This window comes from Schistocerca gregaria, chromosome 2 (genome assembly GCF_023897955.1).
Source record: "Schistocerca gregaria isolate iqSchGreg1 chromosome 2, iqSchGreg1.2, whole genome shotgun sequence".
In the NCBI taxonomy this organism is placed as follows: Eukaryota; Metazoa; Arthropoda; class Insecta; order Orthoptera; family Acrididae; genus Schistocerca; species Schistocerca gregaria.
This window is the reverse complement of record NC_064921.1, coordinates 383,514,185-383,535,669: the sequence shown is the minus strand read 5'-3', so window position 1 is coordinate 383,535,669 and position 21,485 is coordinate 383,514,185. Positions and strand designations below refer to the sequence as shown.

Below are 21,485 nucleotides of genomic sequence, written 5' to 3'. Positions count from 1 at the left end.
TATTGTTTCTAGTTTATACGAACTATCATTGTCCAAGTTTTGAGCACTGTTGCTTGTTGTACTTTTTACCAGAGAAAAATAGAGAACTATATTATCTTATAATTTTGTTGACACCTTATATGTTCCAAAGATTACTTCCTTAGTTATAATGTCACTGAGCACTTTTAAAATGATCTCACTTTGGAAAAACAACACTAACAATAAATACCTATTACAATAGTTATATCATATTGTAACACTGACGTATTTTGCGTTTAGTTGGTGCTGCAACTAACCTAATATAACCTGGTACAGCATTTAGGGAGGGGGGGGGGAGCTCATGTGGCTAGATATCAATGTCTACTTTTGTCTTCTTCTAGAATGGAGCTGTGGCTCGCTGTTGTGACAGATACCACAGCGATTCTGAGAACCCAAGGCTTCATCTCAGTCGCTGGTGCACTGGCGGAGCTAATCGCTATGGCATAGATCACAACAAAGAGGCATAGCTTCACACCATCAGAACATTGGGCAAAGATTTCTGGCCACCCACTGCCCTTCTACTCCCCTCAAACGCTCTAGTAGCCACTCCAACAGCAGAACAAACGAACAAGATAATTCTACATGAAATTAGACTAAGACATTTTACCTATAAGTAACATCCGAATGCATATACGCAGGAAAATTCATGTTGAGATAATTTTTTTATCATTGAATCCTTTTCTTTTAAAATTTCGGAGCATTTACAAAGAACTTCCACAATCAAACCATAGGCATTTCCTTCTTACGATATCAATTATCCCACAGCCTTATTTGACTTTTGTCCTCTTCTGGTTTATATTTTAGTGAAGCAATCTCTCTTCACTATTCCGTTAATGTATTCTATCCATTTTGACCGTTTTCCTGGCTTTTTTTCCTAACTTATCTTTTCATCACCAGTAACAACATAACATCGTTTCCTTTGTGGTTTTAAAGATGATTATTATGTGTCTTCAGACAACAATGAGAATAAAGAAATGGTGAGCAACAATAACGAATGAAACAAAGTGACTAACAGGAATTTACTTTTTTTATATAATGCACTTCTGTAGGTTAGTATATCTTTCCGCCGCGTGGAAGGTCTAGGGCCAATCCATGAAATGATCAAGACATGTTCCCTAAGAAGAGAACTAGGAACGTACAGACTCATGAGACAAACAATACAGGGAGCTACTTGGTGACGTGGTGGCACCAAATTCCGAAAGGTGGCCTTAGCAGCCAGGAAAGAGATATATCAGATACATGCTCCGTGGTACTGAACGTATAGCGAGGATTCTATCATGTTTCCTGCATTTCAACATGCTTTATACTTCTCTTCTCTATGGCAGTATTTATTCCACTTTATCAAAATGGCACTGATCCTTTTTATATTTATTCATGTTGGGACATACATTTGGTTTTAATTTGATCAGCAACCTTCGTTTATTCTTGCAGCATGTCTGTACAACAGTAACTGCCTTTGTTCTAATCTTTTAGTTGCATTTTCTTTGACTTCTATAATATCTCTTACTTCTTCATTTATTTCTTATTTTGACACCTTATGATCTCGTCTCGTATATTTCTAGTGCTTCAGTACTGTCCTGTCTCTATAATGAGTTCCATATCGATGTTTCTTCTGCACTTCGGAATCAACGGAGAATTTTGTTGGGTCTCCTTTGTTCTGTGTCTTTCACGATCTGCATGTTTTACGACAAAAAATCGAAAGCATTTAAATTTCTTATTTCCTTTAACTTCTGCAACACAAATGGGAAGGAGTGAACGGTACCTTACGCCCACATCTGAAAGTATTGTAATCTACCCAGTTATTTTATACTTTAATATATAAATATAATTTTTAATGAATTATTCTAATAGGTTCCACGCATGTTTGAAATTTCTAAGTAAAATGTAACCTTGCAGTTGTCACTTTCCCCAGTGAAGGAAGGATGTCAAATTAAATACCTTTCATCTGTCAAATTTCCACCCTTATTTTATTTGGCAACCAGTTTAAGCGGTTTACTACTCCATCTTCAGGCCTCTGGCCGATGGGTAGGAAGAATCTACCTCGGTTGTGATCAAAACAGGAGCCATAAATACTGGTATTAGTAGATTTTTCCTACAGTTATCACTTCAATCATCACCGCCGACTTGATCACAACCGAGGAAGATTCTTCCTCTACGTCGGCCAGCGGTCTGAAGATGGCTTACTAAAACGCTGAAACTTGTTGCACAAATAAAATAAGGTTGGAAATTTGACCGCTGAAAGGTGTTTAATTTGACATCCTCTATCGAACAGCCGAGTCCCGCAACCATCTCTAAAAAGATGGACATACAGAGTTCCCCAATAAATGTTTTATTCAATATTAGCAGGTTCATGGCCGTCCTTACGCGTCACGAACTTCTTCAAAAATATGTTGAGAGTAAATGTGAAAAACAATGAATAAAATTTGCATTTTTAAATTTATCTGTGGTTTTCATAAAGGCGGTAGTACACGTTATTGGACAAGCATTGACACTGCAAGGAGTGTAGTAAAAGTTATTTTCAGGTAGTGGACCTAATTACACTTCAGCACCTCTTTAAAATGTATGTTGTTAATATAATTCAAGAACAATTAATGAATATGTTTTCTTTTAATATTACAGGATGGTCATAAAATTTTCGTTCCAGATAAACAGTCTTGCCATAACACTGCCATTTACTACTTCTCAGTTTGTGTGGTTTTCGTGAGCAATAAAAAGGGCGTAAACGATGTTAGTGTTGATCTCCAATTTTCTGTGCAAGTTCCGGAACTCTCAGAACCGAGTGGTGCAAAACTTTTTTTGATGTGTGTATTATACAGCACTTAAATTTGTAGAACGCGAAATATTTACAAATACTGCGCAAAATAAAGCCTCATGTCTAACAAGAACAAAAACGGTTGAAAAAGGAGTAAACTGTTTATGTCGGTATCTAGTGCGCTCTGCAGTCTCCAGTCTGAAGTACCGACGAAAAGATTTCCTGTGTTCGTAGGTACATTATCCTACAGACTTAAAACTCGCTCCTACAGAAAAATAGTAAAAAAACAGTAGTGTAAGTAATTATCTTTTCAGGTGAAATCCATCACCTCCGTATTGCCTCCTCGTACATCCAGACGAGCTTTAAGAAGCAGTCTGTGTTATTATACTAGAGAATATGAAAGTCTCTCTTACAACACAAGTCAGACATCATCAGCATTACGAGAAATGAAGGACTGAAACAGGAGTCAGAAAGAACTTTCTGTGTCTTCAAAAACCTTGCAACCGCCCTCGAGGCCCCTTTTTATCACGCAACCAGGGAAACATAGGTGGAAAATCTAATCTTAACCAACCTTATTTTGCTGAAGAGAATGTATTTTTTGCTTCTAATACAGATAAAAATGCTACCAGGAATGGAAGCATTAATAGGAGCAGTTTTGAAAGTAGGCTTTTACAATAAACCGGTAACAATGTAATCAAAACTGAAAAGCGAGAACTACAAATTAACAGTGAAGTCATACAAACTGTTGATGCGTTTTTCTGTTTAGCGAAGGTGACGACGATAACGCAATGGAAAGTGAAATGAATAAACAGAGAACTAAATATGTCGAGTGCCTTGCTGGTTAAACTGAAGCAAACTTCCGATTCGTCTGAAAAAGAAAGCTCACAATCGGTGCGTATTATCAGTTTCTGCTTATGGCAGTGAGACATAAGCATTTAAAGGTGATACCTGTTCTTTTACCTGCTTTGACAGCATTACTTCTCAGAGAGAGGAGTCTGTTCTAGACAATACATGGAAAGCGTGTATTAAACTAGTATTTATTTTATTCACATAATATTATGTCTATGCCTATATCCTACTAGCATTGTTATTATGCGCCAAACATCATTAAATATTGACTCTGGCGTCTTGCAGCTCACATTAGCTGCGCACGTACGTTATAAAAATAGAAATGCAGTTTGAAACAGTTTATATACAAACTTTATTAAATGGAAAAGTGTTGTTTTCATGTGTGCCTACTACATAAATGCATGTACTTATCAGAAAACTTCGTTCCTCGACAGGTCTGTTCAAGAACGCCATAGCAATGAGCGGATCGACATTAAACCCTTGGGCATTCTCTAGAAATGCAACAGACAGGGCGATAAGGTTTGCCCAACACTTGGGATACACAGGGAAAACTTCAAACGATCTTGTAAATTTTCTGAAAAATATAGATCCATCTACGCTAGTGATGGACCCGTACGTTGCTCTGTCGGAAGAGGTATGTATATGTCACTCATTATTTTCTTTAATTCAATGAAAAACTTTAAGTTACATCGCTGCGTTTTACAGCACATGAAAAATGTCTTGACAAACCAAAAGCAAATAACAATAATTGTAAGACACAGAATGCCATAATATCGATTTAATAATTTTCATGGAAAATTTAGTGCTGTAACTTACTTTCACGTCAGTTACCTGTGATGTATTTCCTTAGGTATAGTTGTCTGCCTTACTACTGTTATACTCTCGCCTAATCATCTTACATCGCATATCCAATAAAAAGCTTGTTTTTGTGAATTAACCAAGAGTTATACAGATTAAAATAGAAAGAAAATTCTGAATATACTAGTAAATAGACTTTAATAGACACTGGGTTTTGCAGGGGTGTTAACATTTATGTCAGTGATATGTACATTCCTAGAGAATTTGTGATATAATTTTTGTACCCAACGCTTCTTTATCCATTGCATCCCGCAGATTTTTTTTAATCAACAGGCTTACATGTTCCTTGGCACTTACGTTATGTTTCAGAGGAGAAAACTTTCATCCCTTATGTTGTTATCGGAATGGCATATAAGTTTCTCAGTTCATATAGTGCAATTTTCATAACTTTCATAACACAAAATCTTCTATCTGAGTCGTCCCAAGTTTCCTCTACGAGTGACAAAAGCGCTGACCGCAGAGTTACTTCCCTCTGCGATTGAATTAACAAACCCGTCATTTGACGTGAAAACAGCAGTTGCCAGGTTTTATTTCCAATTGTCACGACGTTAGCTACCTCTGGCGCTGCTGGGACGCAGAAATGACGAAAACCATACAGTCATAACTTCGAAGGACTAGGTATTAGATCACTAATGTGATTTTTGATATTGGTGATATTGACAAGGGAGATAACATTGGGTGTGTACAGATCACACACTCATGATGCGTTGAGATGGGAGACCATGGGTAAACGTATCCATCCTGTTCACTGAGTGCCCTGTACTCAGTGTCATGTCATGTATCCCAGACAAAACTTGTGCTGACTCAACTACATATTGTGCTTACCGTCACAATGAGTCAACCGAGAGAAATGAGAGACTTGGCACGAATGAAGGAACTCAAAGTGTCTAGCTCACTGCCTGAATGTCTTCACGTGAGTTTACATATGTACTAGTACACTACTGGCCATTAAAATTGCTACACCAAGAAGAAACGCAGATGATAAACGGGTATTCATTGGACAAATTTCACGCAAGTTGGGTGCATAGATCCTCAGAAATCAGTACCCAGAACAACCACCTCTGGCCGTAATAACGGCCTTGATACGCCCGGGCATCGACTCAAACAGAGATTGGATGGCGTGTACAGGTACAGCTGCCCATGCAGCTTCCACACGATACCACAGTTCATCAGGAGTGGTGACTGGCGTATTGTGACGAGCCAGTTGCTCGGTCATCATTGACCAGACGTTATCAATTGGTGAGAGATCTGGAGAGTGTGCTGGCCAGGGCAGCAGTCGAACAATTTATGTATCCAGGAAGGTCCGTTCAGGACCTGCAACATGCGGTCGTGTATTATTCTGCTGAAGTGTAGGGTTTCGCAGGGATCGAATGAAGGGTAGAGCCACGGGTCGTACCACATCTGAAATGTAACGTCTACCATTCAAAGTGCCGTCAGTGCGAAAAAGAGGTGAACGATACGTGTAGCCAATGGCACCCCATACCATCACGCCGGGCGATACGCCAGTATGGTGATGACGAATAGACGCTAACAATGTGCGATCGCCAAACACAGATGCGATCATCATGATGCTGTAAACAGAACCTGGATTCATCCGAAAAAATGACTTTAGCCATTCGTGCACCCATGTCGTCGTTGAGTACACCATCGCAGGCTCTCCTGTCTGTGATGAGGCGTCAAGGGTTACCGCAGCCATGATCTCCGAGCTGATAATCTACGCTGCTGCAAACGTCGTCGAACTGTTCGTGCAGATGGTTGTTGTCTTGCAAACGTTCCCATCTGTTGACTCAGGGATCGAGACCTGATTGCACGATCCGTTACAGCCACGCAGATAAGATGCCTGTCATCTCGACTGCTAGTGATACGAGGCCGTTGGGATCCATCACGGCGTTCCGTGTGACCCTCCTGAACCCACCGATTCCATATTCTGCTAACAATCATTGGATCTCGACCAACGCGAGCAGCAGTGTCGCGATACGATAAACCGCAATCGCGATAGGCTACAATCTGAAACGTGATGGTACGCATTTCTCCTTACACGAGGCATCGCAACAACGTTTCACCAGGCAACGCCGGTCAACTGCTGTTTGTGTATGAGAAATCTGTTGGAAACTTTCCTCATGTCAGCTCGTTGTAGGTGTCGCCACCGGCGACACCCTTGTGTGAATTCTCCGAAAAGCTAATCATTTGCATATGACAGCATCTTCTTCCTGTCGGTTAAATTTAGCGTATGTAGCACGTCATCTTCGTGGTGTAGCAATCTTAATGACCAGTAGTGTAGAATCGGCGTTATGCTGTGAAAAGGAAACTTCGGAGAAACACTGAAACCAAGCAACAGTGGCTGCCTAACAGATGTCAAGCTGCAGATGATGAATAGCATTTCAAAGTCAGCAGAACTATCTGACGGTTTAAAGGAACATTCCTCTTTTTCTATGACAATGGAAGATAAGTACAGGGTAATAGGGTCTAATGTATGTAGTGCTGCATCTATCACTAACATAAAAATAAACTTAGGCAAAACGCTGTAAATTCAACACAAAAAGGATTACGCCATGATTTTGCGATCATTATTCGCATAAACGCTATATGTTCTTCATCTAAAGCTACAACCGTAGAATTTAAACGAAATAAAGTAGTGCTATGTAACTTAGTAAACTTCATTATTGGTTGGATAACTCTAAGAGCTTGTCAGCTGCTGCTGATTTCGCTGTATGAAGGAAAAGTGTTCGATATAATTTAAAGAAAAAGCATTAACCTTACTTAATATATTCTTTAGACGAAGGCAGCTTCACACTGAATAGGCTGTCCTTGCTGGAAGTAACAGTAGTAAGTATGTAAAACATTTTCTGTGGCAGGACAGCATGTCGTCGTTCACGTGTATCTGGGTGCCCAGCGCTGAACCGGTGCTCGACGGGGCGTTCTTGGCAGAAGAGCCGTGGACGCTTTTGTCTGAAGGCCGCTTCAATCTGGTTCCTTTTATGGCTGGCAATACTGACCTCGAATTAGTTAGCTACACACAGCGTACGTAAAATAAATGTTTTCATTTCTGTTTAATAATTATGGTGTAAAAACATTTGTATAGTAATCGTCTGCGCTCACTATTGTTTCTCTAGTCTCTTAGAATTCTAAAACTGGACGTTTTATTAATATACAGATAATATCAAACAAATTCTGCTTGCTTGTTAGCTGTGATTCGGTATGTACTTTGCATGTTGGTCTAGTAACTTGGAAAGCATTTAACAACACATATGGAGACGCAATATTTACGTGGATCTAGCTGAATGTATAAGTATTACGTGGATTATTGTTATTGCGAGTACTCGTTATATACTGCAAAGCTGACAAATTCTAAAGATGACAGAAAGTTACGCCTATGTAGGGTTTAATATCACATCGACAAGGTCATGAGAAACAGTGCGACGTGAGTATTATTGTTGTAATAACGAGTGCTTTTAGTTTCTTTTACAATACCTATTATCAGAGAAAATGAGGTATCTAATTTACATATACTGAAGAACATTATGCCTGAGCGGTTCAACGAGCAACTGTCCCTCTGTCACATATAGGATCTTGGCTGAGTTTTCAGTAGTGACATGGTATTTCCTATCTGCGAGGCCTCCAAGTTAGAGAAGCGAATAATTATGAATTTTCAGTGAATTTGATTCACTTATATATACCTCCATTTGCGATAAAAATTAAATGGAAACAATCATTTATTATATATCCTAGCTAATCATCATTAATGTCCTACTGCACAGTATGCATTCTATTAAGTTCCCAAACGTTTTGCCCTTGTACATATTGTCTCCAGAAGTCTCTGAACATTTCACTCTGCAGACCTTACGAGGTTATGAATCTTATGCCGTATAAATACAGCCACACCTTGTAGACACCACGGTCGCGACTTGTCTCAGAATGAGACTATGAAGAGCATCCAAGGAATTTGAAGGGTGTATGGTACTTCCCTCAGACACTGTTAGGGTGATTATTGTGAAATTGTTGTTCACCATCAGTGTCGGCTGAATGTCTCCTTCCCAGTAACCAACAATGAAAGTAGTATTTACATCCGATCTTCGCTCTGTAATAATCAAATTAATATTGTTACTGATACGTGGTACTTGGTGCACGTGAAATATTATGGGACTTAACTGCTAAGGTTATCAGTCCCTAAGCTTACACACTACTTAACCTAAATTATCCTAAGGACAAACACACACACCCATTCCCGAGGGAGAACTAGAACCTCCGCCGGGACCAGCCGCACAGCCCATGACCGCAGCGCCTTAGACCGCTCGGGTGATCCCGCGCAGCAAACGTGGTACATACTGGGGCTTAGGAAAACGTGGAAGGGAGAACCCATCATAAAACTTTCTTTTCACACAGCTCGTTAATTTAACAATATATATAATGTGTCTTATAAGCATTTAACCATAACATTTTCTTTAACAAAATGAACAGATTGGCAAAATTATTTTGACCTTAAATCTTAAGTTGAATAAGCTTTTAATCGTCAAAAAGAAATCTGAAGGCTGTATTGCAAAATATGACAATGATTTCAAGGTGGCCGGACCTGTAGCCCGCCCGTTACAGGTTGAAACTGCGGTGTTTACTACCGCACTGGACACAGTCTGTCGTACTAAATGCCCTTCTAGAACATATAAAAACGACAAAGTACCACTAATTACAAGAGTGATTCATTACTCAAAACAAATGTCTTAACTTTTAATTTGAGAGCTGTATGTCGAAAGGTTCGGGGTAAAGGTACGCACCTGTGCTTAAAGGTGAAACAGATTAGTAAACGATATGACAATGATAAAGCTTACTGCAAAGCAACCAAACTCTTAATTTCACTCGGCAACCAGGGAGCGAATGGATCGCAACCCGTCCCTTCTGACTATTGACTAAAACCCTGGTGACACTCGGCTGTTAATATTTTCAAGGGTAAACTGATTGTCAGTTATTAAGACCGCCCTGAAGGAACGTCTTAAATCATCGCTTGTGGACAATTATTACAAGAGAACTCACTTAACGGAACCACAAGATCCAGCTAAATTACATCAATAATGAACGGGTCTTCCAAACACGGAAAGGAGCAGCTTAATACAACAGATTGTTCAGATTATAACTAATGACTGAGAAATGTAATTACAATCAAAGAACTGAGCCGGTTAACAGCTAAATCTAACGACAAGGCCCCTCTTTTGTTTAACGACAACCTGTGACTTAGTTCAATTGTTCCGGTTGTATTTACGACCAAGAGCTGACTAATTAGAACAGTAATGATCAGGTACAAGTCAGATAGGAAAGGCCTTATAAGAGCGTGACAAATTTTCAAACGACGACTGGTGTCTTAGTACAATACTGCTGCCTACATCTGCGACCAAAGAATCGATCGAGAAAAACTCTCAAGATCGGATACAAACCAGAAAATGACGAGGGCAGGTAGACCATGAAACAAATCACCAAGAGTATTACACAATGTTACTCCCCTTTATCAGAAAGCCGTTCCATGGATCCAAGGTGCGTCGCAGCAGTTACTGAGTGGTGGCGATGAAAGCCAGGTAGAAGAGGGCAGCCAAGACACTGAGCGGTCGTCCTACACGAATGTGGCCTACCGACCGACGGAAGATCGTCCAGCTGCTTGTAGTCGATGCTGACCCCGGTGAAGTACTCCGTTATCTTCGCTCTACGCAGGCTCGTGGTTTCGGCCATTCGGACCTCGAGACACATTCGATTATGCTCGTTCTGCTTTTGTTGATGTTCATCTTATGATTAATGTTAGAAAGGAGAAAGTGAGCACTACTAATATGCTTATCGGCACTTCATCTAAAATTACATTAATTTTGCACAATGATAGTCATGTAAAATTTTACCGGTATGCTACAATGTAGTGGCCTATAGCCTTTTGACATCCAAGGGTAGTAAGGTTCGAGATTTCAGGACCGTTTACAGTACAAAATTGTTAAGCCTATCGTGGCCACTTGTTGACAAACTGCCCGTTGGCTTCTGTCTCGAGTTCTTCAGTTGATATTCGCCTGATAATTTTTCAGACGTTTCGCCAGCACGAGTGGCTGCCATTGTCAAAGTCTCGCCCTCCGTTGATGGTGGTGGACTGCAACCGAGCTTGCGGCTGCAAACTATATATACTTGGCGCACCAATGTCCAAGGGCTTCTCCGCGGTCATTTGTGGACGGGAAGCCAGGATCCGTTTGCCTTGAGGCATTCCTCTTTCTTGTTGAAGCTGTTCTCGTGTTTGTGTATTTCTGCAGCTTTTCTGAACAAGCGGGTGTGATAGTTCTTTTCTACAGCCAGAACTTCCGTGTTGGCGAATTTTATTTACTCCCTGCTTGGTCTCACACAGCGCGTGCTGTGCCACAGCCGAATTCTCCACCTGCCCCAACCTGCAATGTCGCTTATGTTCTGTGATCCTCCCTTTGCTGATCTGAGACTCTATTTGATTTTCTTTGTCGGTTTGTAAATAGTCTTTACGCTGTGTTTGCACAATATACCGCCGATTCTGTCCGTCACTGTGGGAATGTATGGCAGAAAGGCATGGCTTCAGAAAACATCGCTCTTGTGCAACGCAGCTAGCTCTTTATTCGCACGAAGTAATGGCCGCTATCGACAGGGGATCTCAAGTTGATTCCGTATTTCTAGATTTCCGGAAAGCTTTTGACACCCTTCCTCACAAGCGACTTCTAATCAAGCTGCGGAGCTATGGGGTATCGTCTCAGTTGTGCGACTGGATTCGTGATTTCCTGTCAGGAAGGTCGCAGTTCGTAGTAATAGACGGCAAATCATCGAGTAAAACTGAAGTGATATCATGTGTTCCCCAGGGAAGCGTCCTGGGACCTCTACTGTTCCTGATCTATATAAATGACCTGGGTGACAATCTGAGCAGTTCTCTTAGACTGTTCGCAGATGATTCTGTAATTTACCGTCTAGTAAGGTCATCCGAAGACCAGTATCAGCTGCAAAGCGATTTAGAAAAGATTGCTGTATGGTGTGTCAGGTGGCAACTGACGCTAAATAAGGAAAAGTGTGAGATGATCCTCATGAGTTCCAAACGAAATCCGTTGGAATTCGATTACTCGATAAATAGTACAATTCTCAAGGCTGTCAATTCAGCTAAGTACCTGGGTGTTAAAATTACGAACAACTTCAGTTGGAAGGACCACATAGATAATATTGTCGGGAAGGCGAGCCAAAGGTTGCGTCTCATTGGCAGGGCACTTAGAAGATGCAACAAGTCCACTAAAGAGACAGCTTACACTACACTCGTTCGTCCTCTGTTAGAATATTGCTGCGCGGTGTGGGATCCTTACCAGGTGGGATTGACGGAGGACATCGAAAGGGTGCAAAAAGGGGTAGCTCGTTTTGTATTATCGCGTTATAGGGGAGAGAGTATGGCAGATATGATACACGAGTTGGGATGGAAGTCATTACAGCATAGACGTTTTTCGTCGCGGCGAGACCTTTTTACGAAATTTCAGTCACCAACTTTCTCTTGCGAATGCGAAAATATTTTGTTGAGCCCAACCTACATAGGTAGGAATGATCATCAAAATAAAATAAGAGAAATCAGAGCTCGAACTGAAAGGTTTAGGTGTTCGTTTTTCCCGCTCGCTGTTCGGGAGTGGAATTGTAGAGAGATAATATGATTGTGGTTCGATGAACCCTCTGCCAAGCACTTAAATGTGAATTGCAGAGTAGTCATGTAGATGTAGAAAGGCCGTAACCCATATTTTTTATTCTGATTTCTCACGTTGCCGAGTTTTTGGACCTTTTATGCTTCTAATGTCACCGTCGCTCCTCAGGACACTCTCCAAGTATTGTATTTTGCGTCTGAGATGCTGTGGCTGACTTATTCGTCTTGCCGGCGTTACGAGTGTTTTAATCATGCCTTTTTTTGGCTCGGTTGGTGCTTTGATAGTCTGTGCAGATATCGGTCCGTGTGTGTCGGTTTTAGATATGTGCTGTGTCCCAGGTTTTCACCATCCCTTGGTAGCAGAACATCTCAGAGATTGTTGTTTTTTGTCCTTCTCTACATCCGTAGTTAATTTTATGTTGGCACGGAGACTGTGCAGGTGTCTTGCGAAGTCACAGAGCTGCTCTTCACCATGGCTCCACACAACGAAGGTCTCGTCGAAGTGTCTGCACCACACTTAAGGTTTCACAAGGTGCCAAGTCCAGTGCCTGTGCTCAGAAGTGTTCCATGAAGAAGTTGTCCGCCACTGGAATAAGAGTACTACCCATGGCGACGCCTTCCAGCTGTCCACAGAAGTTTGCTATTGGACGTTAAATAGCTTGTGGTGAGAGATGCATGAAAGAGCTTTGTGATGTCTCGCGGGAACATGGAACAAAAGTGTCACTCAGGGACTCTCTGGAGCACATCGGCTCCATCTTCCGGCAAGACATCAGAAAGCTTTTTCATGTCCCCCACTCCACCGTCGCCCCACACCGAACCCAGGGTTTTTGTGCGGTTCGGCCCCCAGTGGACTCTCCTGGGAATGTCTCATACCGGACGAGTGTAACCCCAGATGTCTGCGTGGTAGAGTAATTATGGTGTACGCGTACGTGGAGACAGTGTTTGGGCAGCAATCACCAACATAGTGTAGCTGAGGTGGAGTGAGGGGAACCAGCCGGCTTTCACCGAGGCAGATGGAAAACCGCCTTAAAAACCATCCACAGACTGGCCGGTACACCGGACTTTGACAAAAATCCGCCGGGCGGATTCGTGCCGGTGACCGGCACGTCTTTCCGCTCGGGAAGCAGCGCGTTAGACCGAACGGCTAGCCGGGCGGGCTGTTATTTGTGTTTATTAAGTTTTTTATTGTGTTTGCGTTCAGCTAACCAAATCTTTCCTCCAGGCTGTTTGGGTAATTTTTTAAATTTAATCTAGCAACCCAAGTGCACTAGAATACGAATCTGTATCATTCTTTACCGCCTCAATTGCATTTTTCATCACATTAGTGCCACATGTTCGTTGCTCTGGTTTATGAACGTATTCTCTAACTTTCTAGGCATTTTGTTGCCCTAATTTCTGAAAGAAGAGATGGGTTTACATAACGTTGTTTAATTAATTCAGAACCATCACATCGGGCGAGGTGGCGCAGTGGTTAGCACACTGGATTCGCATTCGGGAGGACGACGGTTCAATCCCGTGTCCGGCCATCGTGATTTAGGTTTTTCGTGATTTCCCTAAATCGCTACAGGCAAATGCAGAGATGGTTCCTCTGAAAGGGCACTGCCGACTTCCTTCCCTCATCCGACGAGACCGGTGACCTCGCAGTTTGGTCTTGTCCGCCAAATCAATCAACTGAACCATCACAAATGGATATAATGGCAAATCATAGCTTTGTAAGTAAAGGGATTTATAAGTCCATCTGTACTATTATATATGATACCAGGCGTAGAAATATGAAACAGGAATTTGGTTGCAATAATTACTCTTCTGTTTTTTGAAACTGATAAACAATATTTTATTCATATTATCTCCATAGATGTTTATACATTTCTTTCATCTCTCCGGTGTGCTATGAATGCCATCCCAAAAAAACACTTCTTCTTTTGAAGTGAACCAGTCAGCGAGCCATTGTCGTACATTTTCATACGAATTAAAGAATTTTTCAGTGAGAGCGTGCCCCAGTGATGCAAATAGATGATAATCGAAAGGAGCCAAGTCTAGAGAATTAGTCGTATGCCCAAGTGTTTCCCAACTGAACGTCTCGAATGGTTCCCTGACCAGTTTTGGTGTGTCTGATGGGGCGTTATCATGGAGAAATACGACTTTTGTGTTGCCTTTTTCCATATTCTAGTCGTTTTTCACTTAATGCTCGATTTACATAGATCATTTGCTGTTGGTACTGTTCAGTGTTAACGGTTCCACCAGGTCCTAGCACCTCGTAACAGATCACACCCTACTGATCCCACCAAGCACAGAGCATTGTCTTCTCTCCGAAGTGATTTCGCCTTGAAGTGCACGTCGATGGTTTTCCTAGGTTCACCCATGATTTACGATGCTTAAGGTCCAGTTTTCATCACCTGTCACTATTCGATGGTATTTCTCGAGTGGTCTTTCGAGTTGCTTGCCGCCTTTCATTCAGTATATGCGGAACTCAGTTTCCCACATTCTGCACCTTTCCCATAGCTTTCAACCGAAGAGAAACGGCTTTCTACTTCACATCTAGTTGTTCCTCGAGATCATGGTGAGTTTGAGTATAATCTTCATCCAATAAGGCCTGTAATTCGTTGTCTGCGAACTTCTTCTGTGGTGTCCCGCGCTCGTCATTTCTCACGTCAAAATCAGCACATTTTAATTTTTTGAATCACTCGAAACACTGTTTTCGCAAGAGGATGTTCGCCGAAAGTTTCGACAAACATTCGATGCGGTTCTGCAGCAGTTTTCTGCAAATGATAACAGAAAACCAGTGCCGTCGGCAAATCGTAGTTGGTAGGCACAAAACTCAACATGTTTACAGACTTCAAACAAACATCAGCGCGTGGAACTTGGGTTAACGAGTGTTGGCATTCTTCGTGAACCGTTGCAGAAAGCACATGGAGCTGCGGACGCAGCCTCACGAGCCCTGCACTGACGCCTAGCAGCACGTACAGGGAAATCCCGGTTTCATCCTTCTACACCTGTTATGTGGAAGTAACTAACTGTCTGTGGTGAAAACAAATCGAAAATGACCAGAAAAAAAACAGTTACCTCGGCTGCTTTTTCCGATCAGCAAACCTGCTACTTTTCCCGACTGGACGCTATTTCACAGTGAAATTATCAAACCGAAGGAAACAACTCGCAACCACATTCATAAGCAAAAAGATGCTATTTAGTCATTTATATTGTAAAAGTGTATTACCCTACGTCTAAGTGAGGTAATAAGATAAATATATATAACTTACCTTACATTAGGCAACTGAAAGTTGCTATTAAGAAAAGCTTTTACTAAAAAACAACGGACCAGGCCTCCTCTGGAAAACTGACTGGCAACTAGTTCGACCTCTTCTCGACAGGCAGTAGCATTGTCCAGGGGAAAAATTATGTATTGGCCACCTTTCCCGCCGTGACCACTTTCTCCATATCCCACTACTTACAATAATTTTGTAATTTCACCATACACATAATATGGAAATTTAGAAAAAAATATTGCTAAGTCTTGTTAGTAATAGTTATAATAAAGTTAAGACGCTTTCAGTGGCTTTTAATGTCTTTTTTCTTACACTAGATTTGGTCAAATAAAGTGAAAAACCTGTTATTAGCAGTTTGTTATCGAAGTATCCTATCAAACTCAACTATTAATCCACTAAAATTTAGTTTCCCTCTAGTACCACAACGTTCAGCAGGTGCCCTGTGCCGTCAGTATGTTTATGACGGTAGCAGTGCATTTCTCTAATTATGAAGCAAGATGGAGGTGTTCTACCACTTTGGATGACCATACCTTATTTCTAAATAGACATGCGGTTACTGCAACTGGAGCATTAGTTGGTATGTGTTAGACAAACAGTTCTGTTTGGTCTGTCATTGGTGTAGCAAGGAGTAGCGTAGTCCAAGGCGGCAACACTCATCTTCATAACGCTGGAAATATTCAATATACACTGATCAGCCAGGACATTACGAACACCGACCTACTATCGATATAAACCGGTCAAGGCGATAGCGGCGTCGCCTGGCGAGAAACGACTGCTGGTCAGTCACACGCACGGTGCATGTACAACCAGTGAGCGTGCTGTCCGTGTGTTGAATGGAGAAGGTGCGTGATGTATCTCAGTTTGACGGAGGGCACGCTGCGAGGACCCGGGGGCTCCGTTGGAGCACTTCGGTAACTGCACGAGTTTTCGGCTATTTAAGGAGTGCTACAGCGAGTGTCCCCACCACGTGGCGAAACCAAGGTGAAATCATGACCAGGAGTCGTAGCGTTGGGTGGCCATCACTCGTTACAACGTCGGACGTCGTGGGCTGGGCAGAGTGGTATAACACGACAGGCGGCGAACTGTGGCGGAGATGACGTCAGACTTTAATGCTGACCAGAGAACATGTGTGTATCAACACACAGTGCATTGAACACTCCCTAACGGTGGGCCTTCCCTGCCAACGACCCCATTTTAACACCACGACATCGGCAAAAGCGCAGGTGACTCCGGTATGCAAGAGAGGTAAAATTGCCCCGAAAAATTAGAGACCATGGACCCTCCCTCTCACTTATCGACCTCAAATACAGTGAAAAATTAAACCGCGCGTACGTAACGGAAATTTGGGAAAAGCAATCGTCACCGAAGTTAATCTGTCGATAAAGAGAGAGGAAAGAGTTACAACTAAATGAAAGGAAAAATGCAAATGAAATTGGTGGAAATTAATTTTGAGAAAAGGGTAAGGTTAATAAAGAAAGTAAATGTGCGGTCTTTACGTTAACAATTAACTAGCGGTAATTAGATATTTGAGATTTGGGGGAAATTACGGTCGCCAGTCCTATGTACAATTACTATAGTAACTGAAAAAGAAAGGTTATTACACATATAATTACGACTAGAAGAGTGGCAACTGAAGATTGACACGTGCAGTGTGAAAACTGAAAGTTTGTCAGAAGTAATAAATTTCGCTACACTCTGACTTATTTTAGCAAAAGAATTAATAAAACCGGAAAATTGAAAGTTAATTTAGTGACTGAAATTAATAGTGAGCTTGGTTTCTGAAGCACATCGAAATTAAGTAAAATACGGTTATTCTTGGGCTACATCAACAATCATTTCTAAAGCTACTTGTATCTACGCAATTTAGAAATAAGAGATTTAACGTTGAACTTGAATTAAATGATTCTGAACAATTAACAATAGTAAAATTTAGTACGTACCAAGATGAGCTGCAGTCACAGGTAAGCTAAAATACGGTAACAAAACTCGCACTCTTAGTTTGTGCTTGTGTAATCTAAATATTGTAGCCAGCTATGAATACCTTAACTGAACTTTGAAATTAAAGCAGTGAAATGGAATGATATTACTTTAATGCTGGCGTCTGAATTACAACGACACTCGGGTTCATTTCGGAAAAGGAAGGGACCCTGCTTGGAAATGCAATTGGGACAATGAGCAACAACGGTTCATGCTAAGTTGCTGTAATTTTGGGATGCAACAATTTTAAAAGTTGAGGCCTTCCATACAGTTCTAAAACTTTACGTGCTTCCAGTCTTCCTTGTTGGTTGATTGAAGGTTTGCAGTCGTCGATCGGGGAGGTGGCGACAGTCAGTCATTGTCGGCCGTCGCTGTTGCAGAAGCTGGATGTTGGCGCGCCTCCTTCTCGACACGGTCTCCAGCCGAAACGGGCTCTTGATGTGCGCCAACTAATGCTTCCAGTCCGCGACACCGTGTCAAGATCTATCATAGCAAGTCGACCGCAATTACATGCTGCCAAACCCCGAAAGCGCGGCAACTCGCGGGAGCGTCACACAACACACCTGCACCACCGCCATACTCCAGCCAGACTCTCCTCTGCCCGCGCTCCACGCGGCAGAGTTAATACTACCAAAGATCGTAAACACTTTGGTTCTCCACAAGACCTATCGATGTATTCGTTCAATAGCATAGTTTTCCTTAGGCCAGACCCAGCGTATAAATATAAATAATATTCACAAAACAAACCAATTGTACATCGACATAAATGCATATATATACAAATAGTAAAACAGTTACTATATACAAAGACACAGAAATGTTATATCTTCAAGTAACAAAAGAAGGAAAAATAATTGCAGTGCAATAGATGGAAATAGGAGGATATGCACTTCCGGCGTTACAACCAATATCCCTAACGTCCGTTTCCTGCAGAATCCTTGAACATATTCTCATTTGGAATATATTAAATTTTCTTGAGGATAAGAAGCTCATGTGCAAGAATCAGCATGGTTTTAGAAATCACCGCCTTTATGAAACTCAGCTTGGCCATGTCTCACGTGATATAGTGGGAAATACGAATGAACGGCAACAGACAGATTCATATTTCTAAAACTCTGGAAAGCATTTGTTACGGCTACGCTACAGATCAGTTTGCAAAAAAATTATTTATTTATGGAAATATACAGTACAATCACCAACAAATTTTACATATTCACATACACCTTTGCCTTTAACCCAAATGAATACAGATTCGTTTACAGATATTTTCCTCCTGTTACGAGCATACAATGACAAAGACGAAGGAGAAACATATACAGATTTACCAAAATCCTTATTACCCAATTCCGAAATATGGTAAGTGCGAAAGGCAATAATGTACATGGGTACATCTAGAACCGGGGGGCTCGAGGAGGTACTGGCATTGTTGATAAAATTGAATAATATTTGACACATATGTTATTTGGACAGGGGTACATCTGTTGGCGTTGTCAGTTTTTTGGTATGCCAATTTTCAATTTTTGATGCAATCCCGGACGCGAGCACTAGTGGTCCTAGGTGCTCCCGCGTCCGGTAGCTAGTGGGGCAAAGCCCCCTAGAACCCCAGCTTGCTTCAAACTTCGTTATGGATGGATCACTATATTCAATTGAGACATGCTGTTGCATACTCTATGCCAACAAATCCTAGATTTACCCTTGTCCGGTTCTCAGCTACGTACAGATACGTTTGGTCATGGTAACGGATGGTTTACTGTTGCTATTGTTCGAGGAGGTACTGGAGTACCAAGTGTTGCTGGGCTTGAAAGTTTTGTTGACAGAGACATTATTGCCTTTCGCACTTACCATATTTCGGAATTGGCTAATAAGGATTTTGGTAAATCTGCATATGTTTCTCTTTCGTCTTGTATACTCGTAACAGGAAGAAAATATCTGTAAACGAAACTGTATTCATTTGGGTTAAAGGCAAAGGTGTATGTGAATATGTAAAATTTGTTGGTGATTGTACTGTATATTTCCATAAATAAATAATTTTTTTGCAAACTGATCTGTAGCGTAGCTTAGAATCGGACATGGGTACATCTAGAACCGGGGAGCTCAAGGAGGCAACAGCATGTCACGCCACGAAGGCGGCTGACGCAATCCGCCGACCAACTTACGTATTCTTGGCATTGTTGATCAAATTGAATAATATTTGAGACATATGTTATTTGGACAAGGGTACATCTGTTGGCGTTGTCAGTTTTTTGGTATGCCAATTTTCAATTTTTGATGCAATCCCGGACGCGAGCACTAGTGGTCCTAGGTGCTCCCGCGTCCGGTAGCTAGTGGGGCAAAGCCCCCTAGAACCCCAGCTTGCTTCAAACTTCGTTATGGATGGATCACTATATTCAATTGAGACATGCTGTTGCATACTCTATGCCAACAAATCCTAGATTTACCCTTGTCCGGTTCTCAGCTACGTACAGATACGTTTGGTCATGGTTTAACGGATGGTTTACTGTTGCTATTGTTCGAGGAGGTACTGGAGTACCAAGTGTTGCTGGGCTTGAAAGTTTTGTTGACAGAGACATTATTGCCTTTCGCACTTACCATATTTCGGAATTGGCTAATAAGGATTTTGGTAAATCTGCATATGTTTCTCTTTCGTCTTGTATACTCGTAACAGGAAGAAAATATCTGTAAACGAATCTGTATTCATTTGGGTTAAAGGCAAAGGTGTATGTGAATATGTAAAATTTGTTGGTGATTGTACTGTATATTTCCATAAATAAATAATTTTTTTGCAAACTGATCTGTAGCGTAGCTTAGAATCGGACATGGGTACATCTAGAACCGGGGAGCTCAAGGAGGCAACAGCATGTCACGCCACGAAGGCGGCTGACGCAATCCGCCGACCAACTTACGTATTCTTGGCATTGTTGATCAAATTGAATAATATTTGAGACATATGTTATTTGGACAAGGGTACATCTGTTGGCGTTGTCAGTTTTTTGGTATGCCAATTTTCAATTTTTGATGCAATCCCGGACGCGAGCACTAGTGGTCCTAGGTGCTCCCGCGTCCGGTAGCTAGTGGGGCAAAGCCCCCTAGAACCCCAGCTTGCTTCAAACTTCGTTATGGATGGATCACTATATTCAATTGAGACATGCTGTTGCATACTCTATGCCAACAAATCCTAGATTTACCCTTGTCCGGTACTCAGCTACGTACAGATACGTTTGGTCATGGTAACGGATGGTTTACTGTTGCTATTGTTCGAGGAGGTATTGGAGTACCAAGTGTTGCTGGGCTTGAAAGTTTTGTTGACAGAGACATTATTGCCTTTCGCACTTACCATATTTCGGAATTGGCTAATAAGGATTTTGGTAAATCTGCATATGTTTCTCCTTCGTCTTTGTCATTGTATACTCGTAACAAGAGGAAAATATCTGTAAACGAATCTGTATTCATTTGGGTTAAAGGCAAAGGTGTATGTGAATATGTAAAATTTGTTGGTGATTGTACTGTATATTTCCATAAATAAATAATTTTTTTGCAAACTGATCTGTAGCGTAGCTTAGAATCGGACATGGGTACATCTAGAACCGGGGGGCTCAAGGAGGCAACAGCATGTCACGCCACGAAGGCGGCTGACGCAATCCGCCGAACAACTTACGTATTCTTGGCATTGTTGATCAAATTGAATAATATTTGAGACATATGTTATTTGGACAAGGGTACATCTGTTGGCGTTGTCAGTTTTTTGGTATGCCAATTTTCAATTTTTGATGCAATCCCGGACGCGAGCACTAGTGGTCCTAGGTGCTCCCGCGTCCGGTAGCTAGTGGGGCAAAGCCCCCTAGAACCCCAGCTTGCTTCAAACTTCGTTATGGATGGATCACTATATTCAATTGAGACATGCTGTTGCATACTCTATGCCAACAAATCCTAGATTTACCCTTGTCCGGTACTCAGCTACGTACAGATACGTTTGGTCATGGTAACGGATGGTTTACTGTTGCTATTGTTCGAGGAGGTATTGGAGTACCAAGTGTTGCTGGGCTTGAAAGTTTTGTTGACAGAGACATTATTGCCTTTCGCACTTACCATATTTCGGAATTGGCTAATAAGGATTTTGGTA

General features: G+C 41.6%; 1 protein-coding gene across 1 annotated transcript in view; it reads left to right on the top strand.

Moving 5' to 3' along the window:
- The window catches only part of LOC126320783 (esterase FE4-like), an 84,777-nt gene that overhangs the window by 31,692 nt on the left and 31,600 nt on the right, over positions 1 to 21,485 (top strand). Inside the window, exons 6-7 of the mRNA XM_049994121.1 lie at positions 4,054 to 4,253; positions 7,333 to 7,498. Coding sequence (XP_049850078.1) covers positions 4,054 to 4,253; positions 7,333 to 7,498 — 366 coding nt within the window. The remainder of the gene's footprint in view (positions 1 to 4,053; positions 4,254 to 7,332; positions 7,499 to 21,485) is intronic.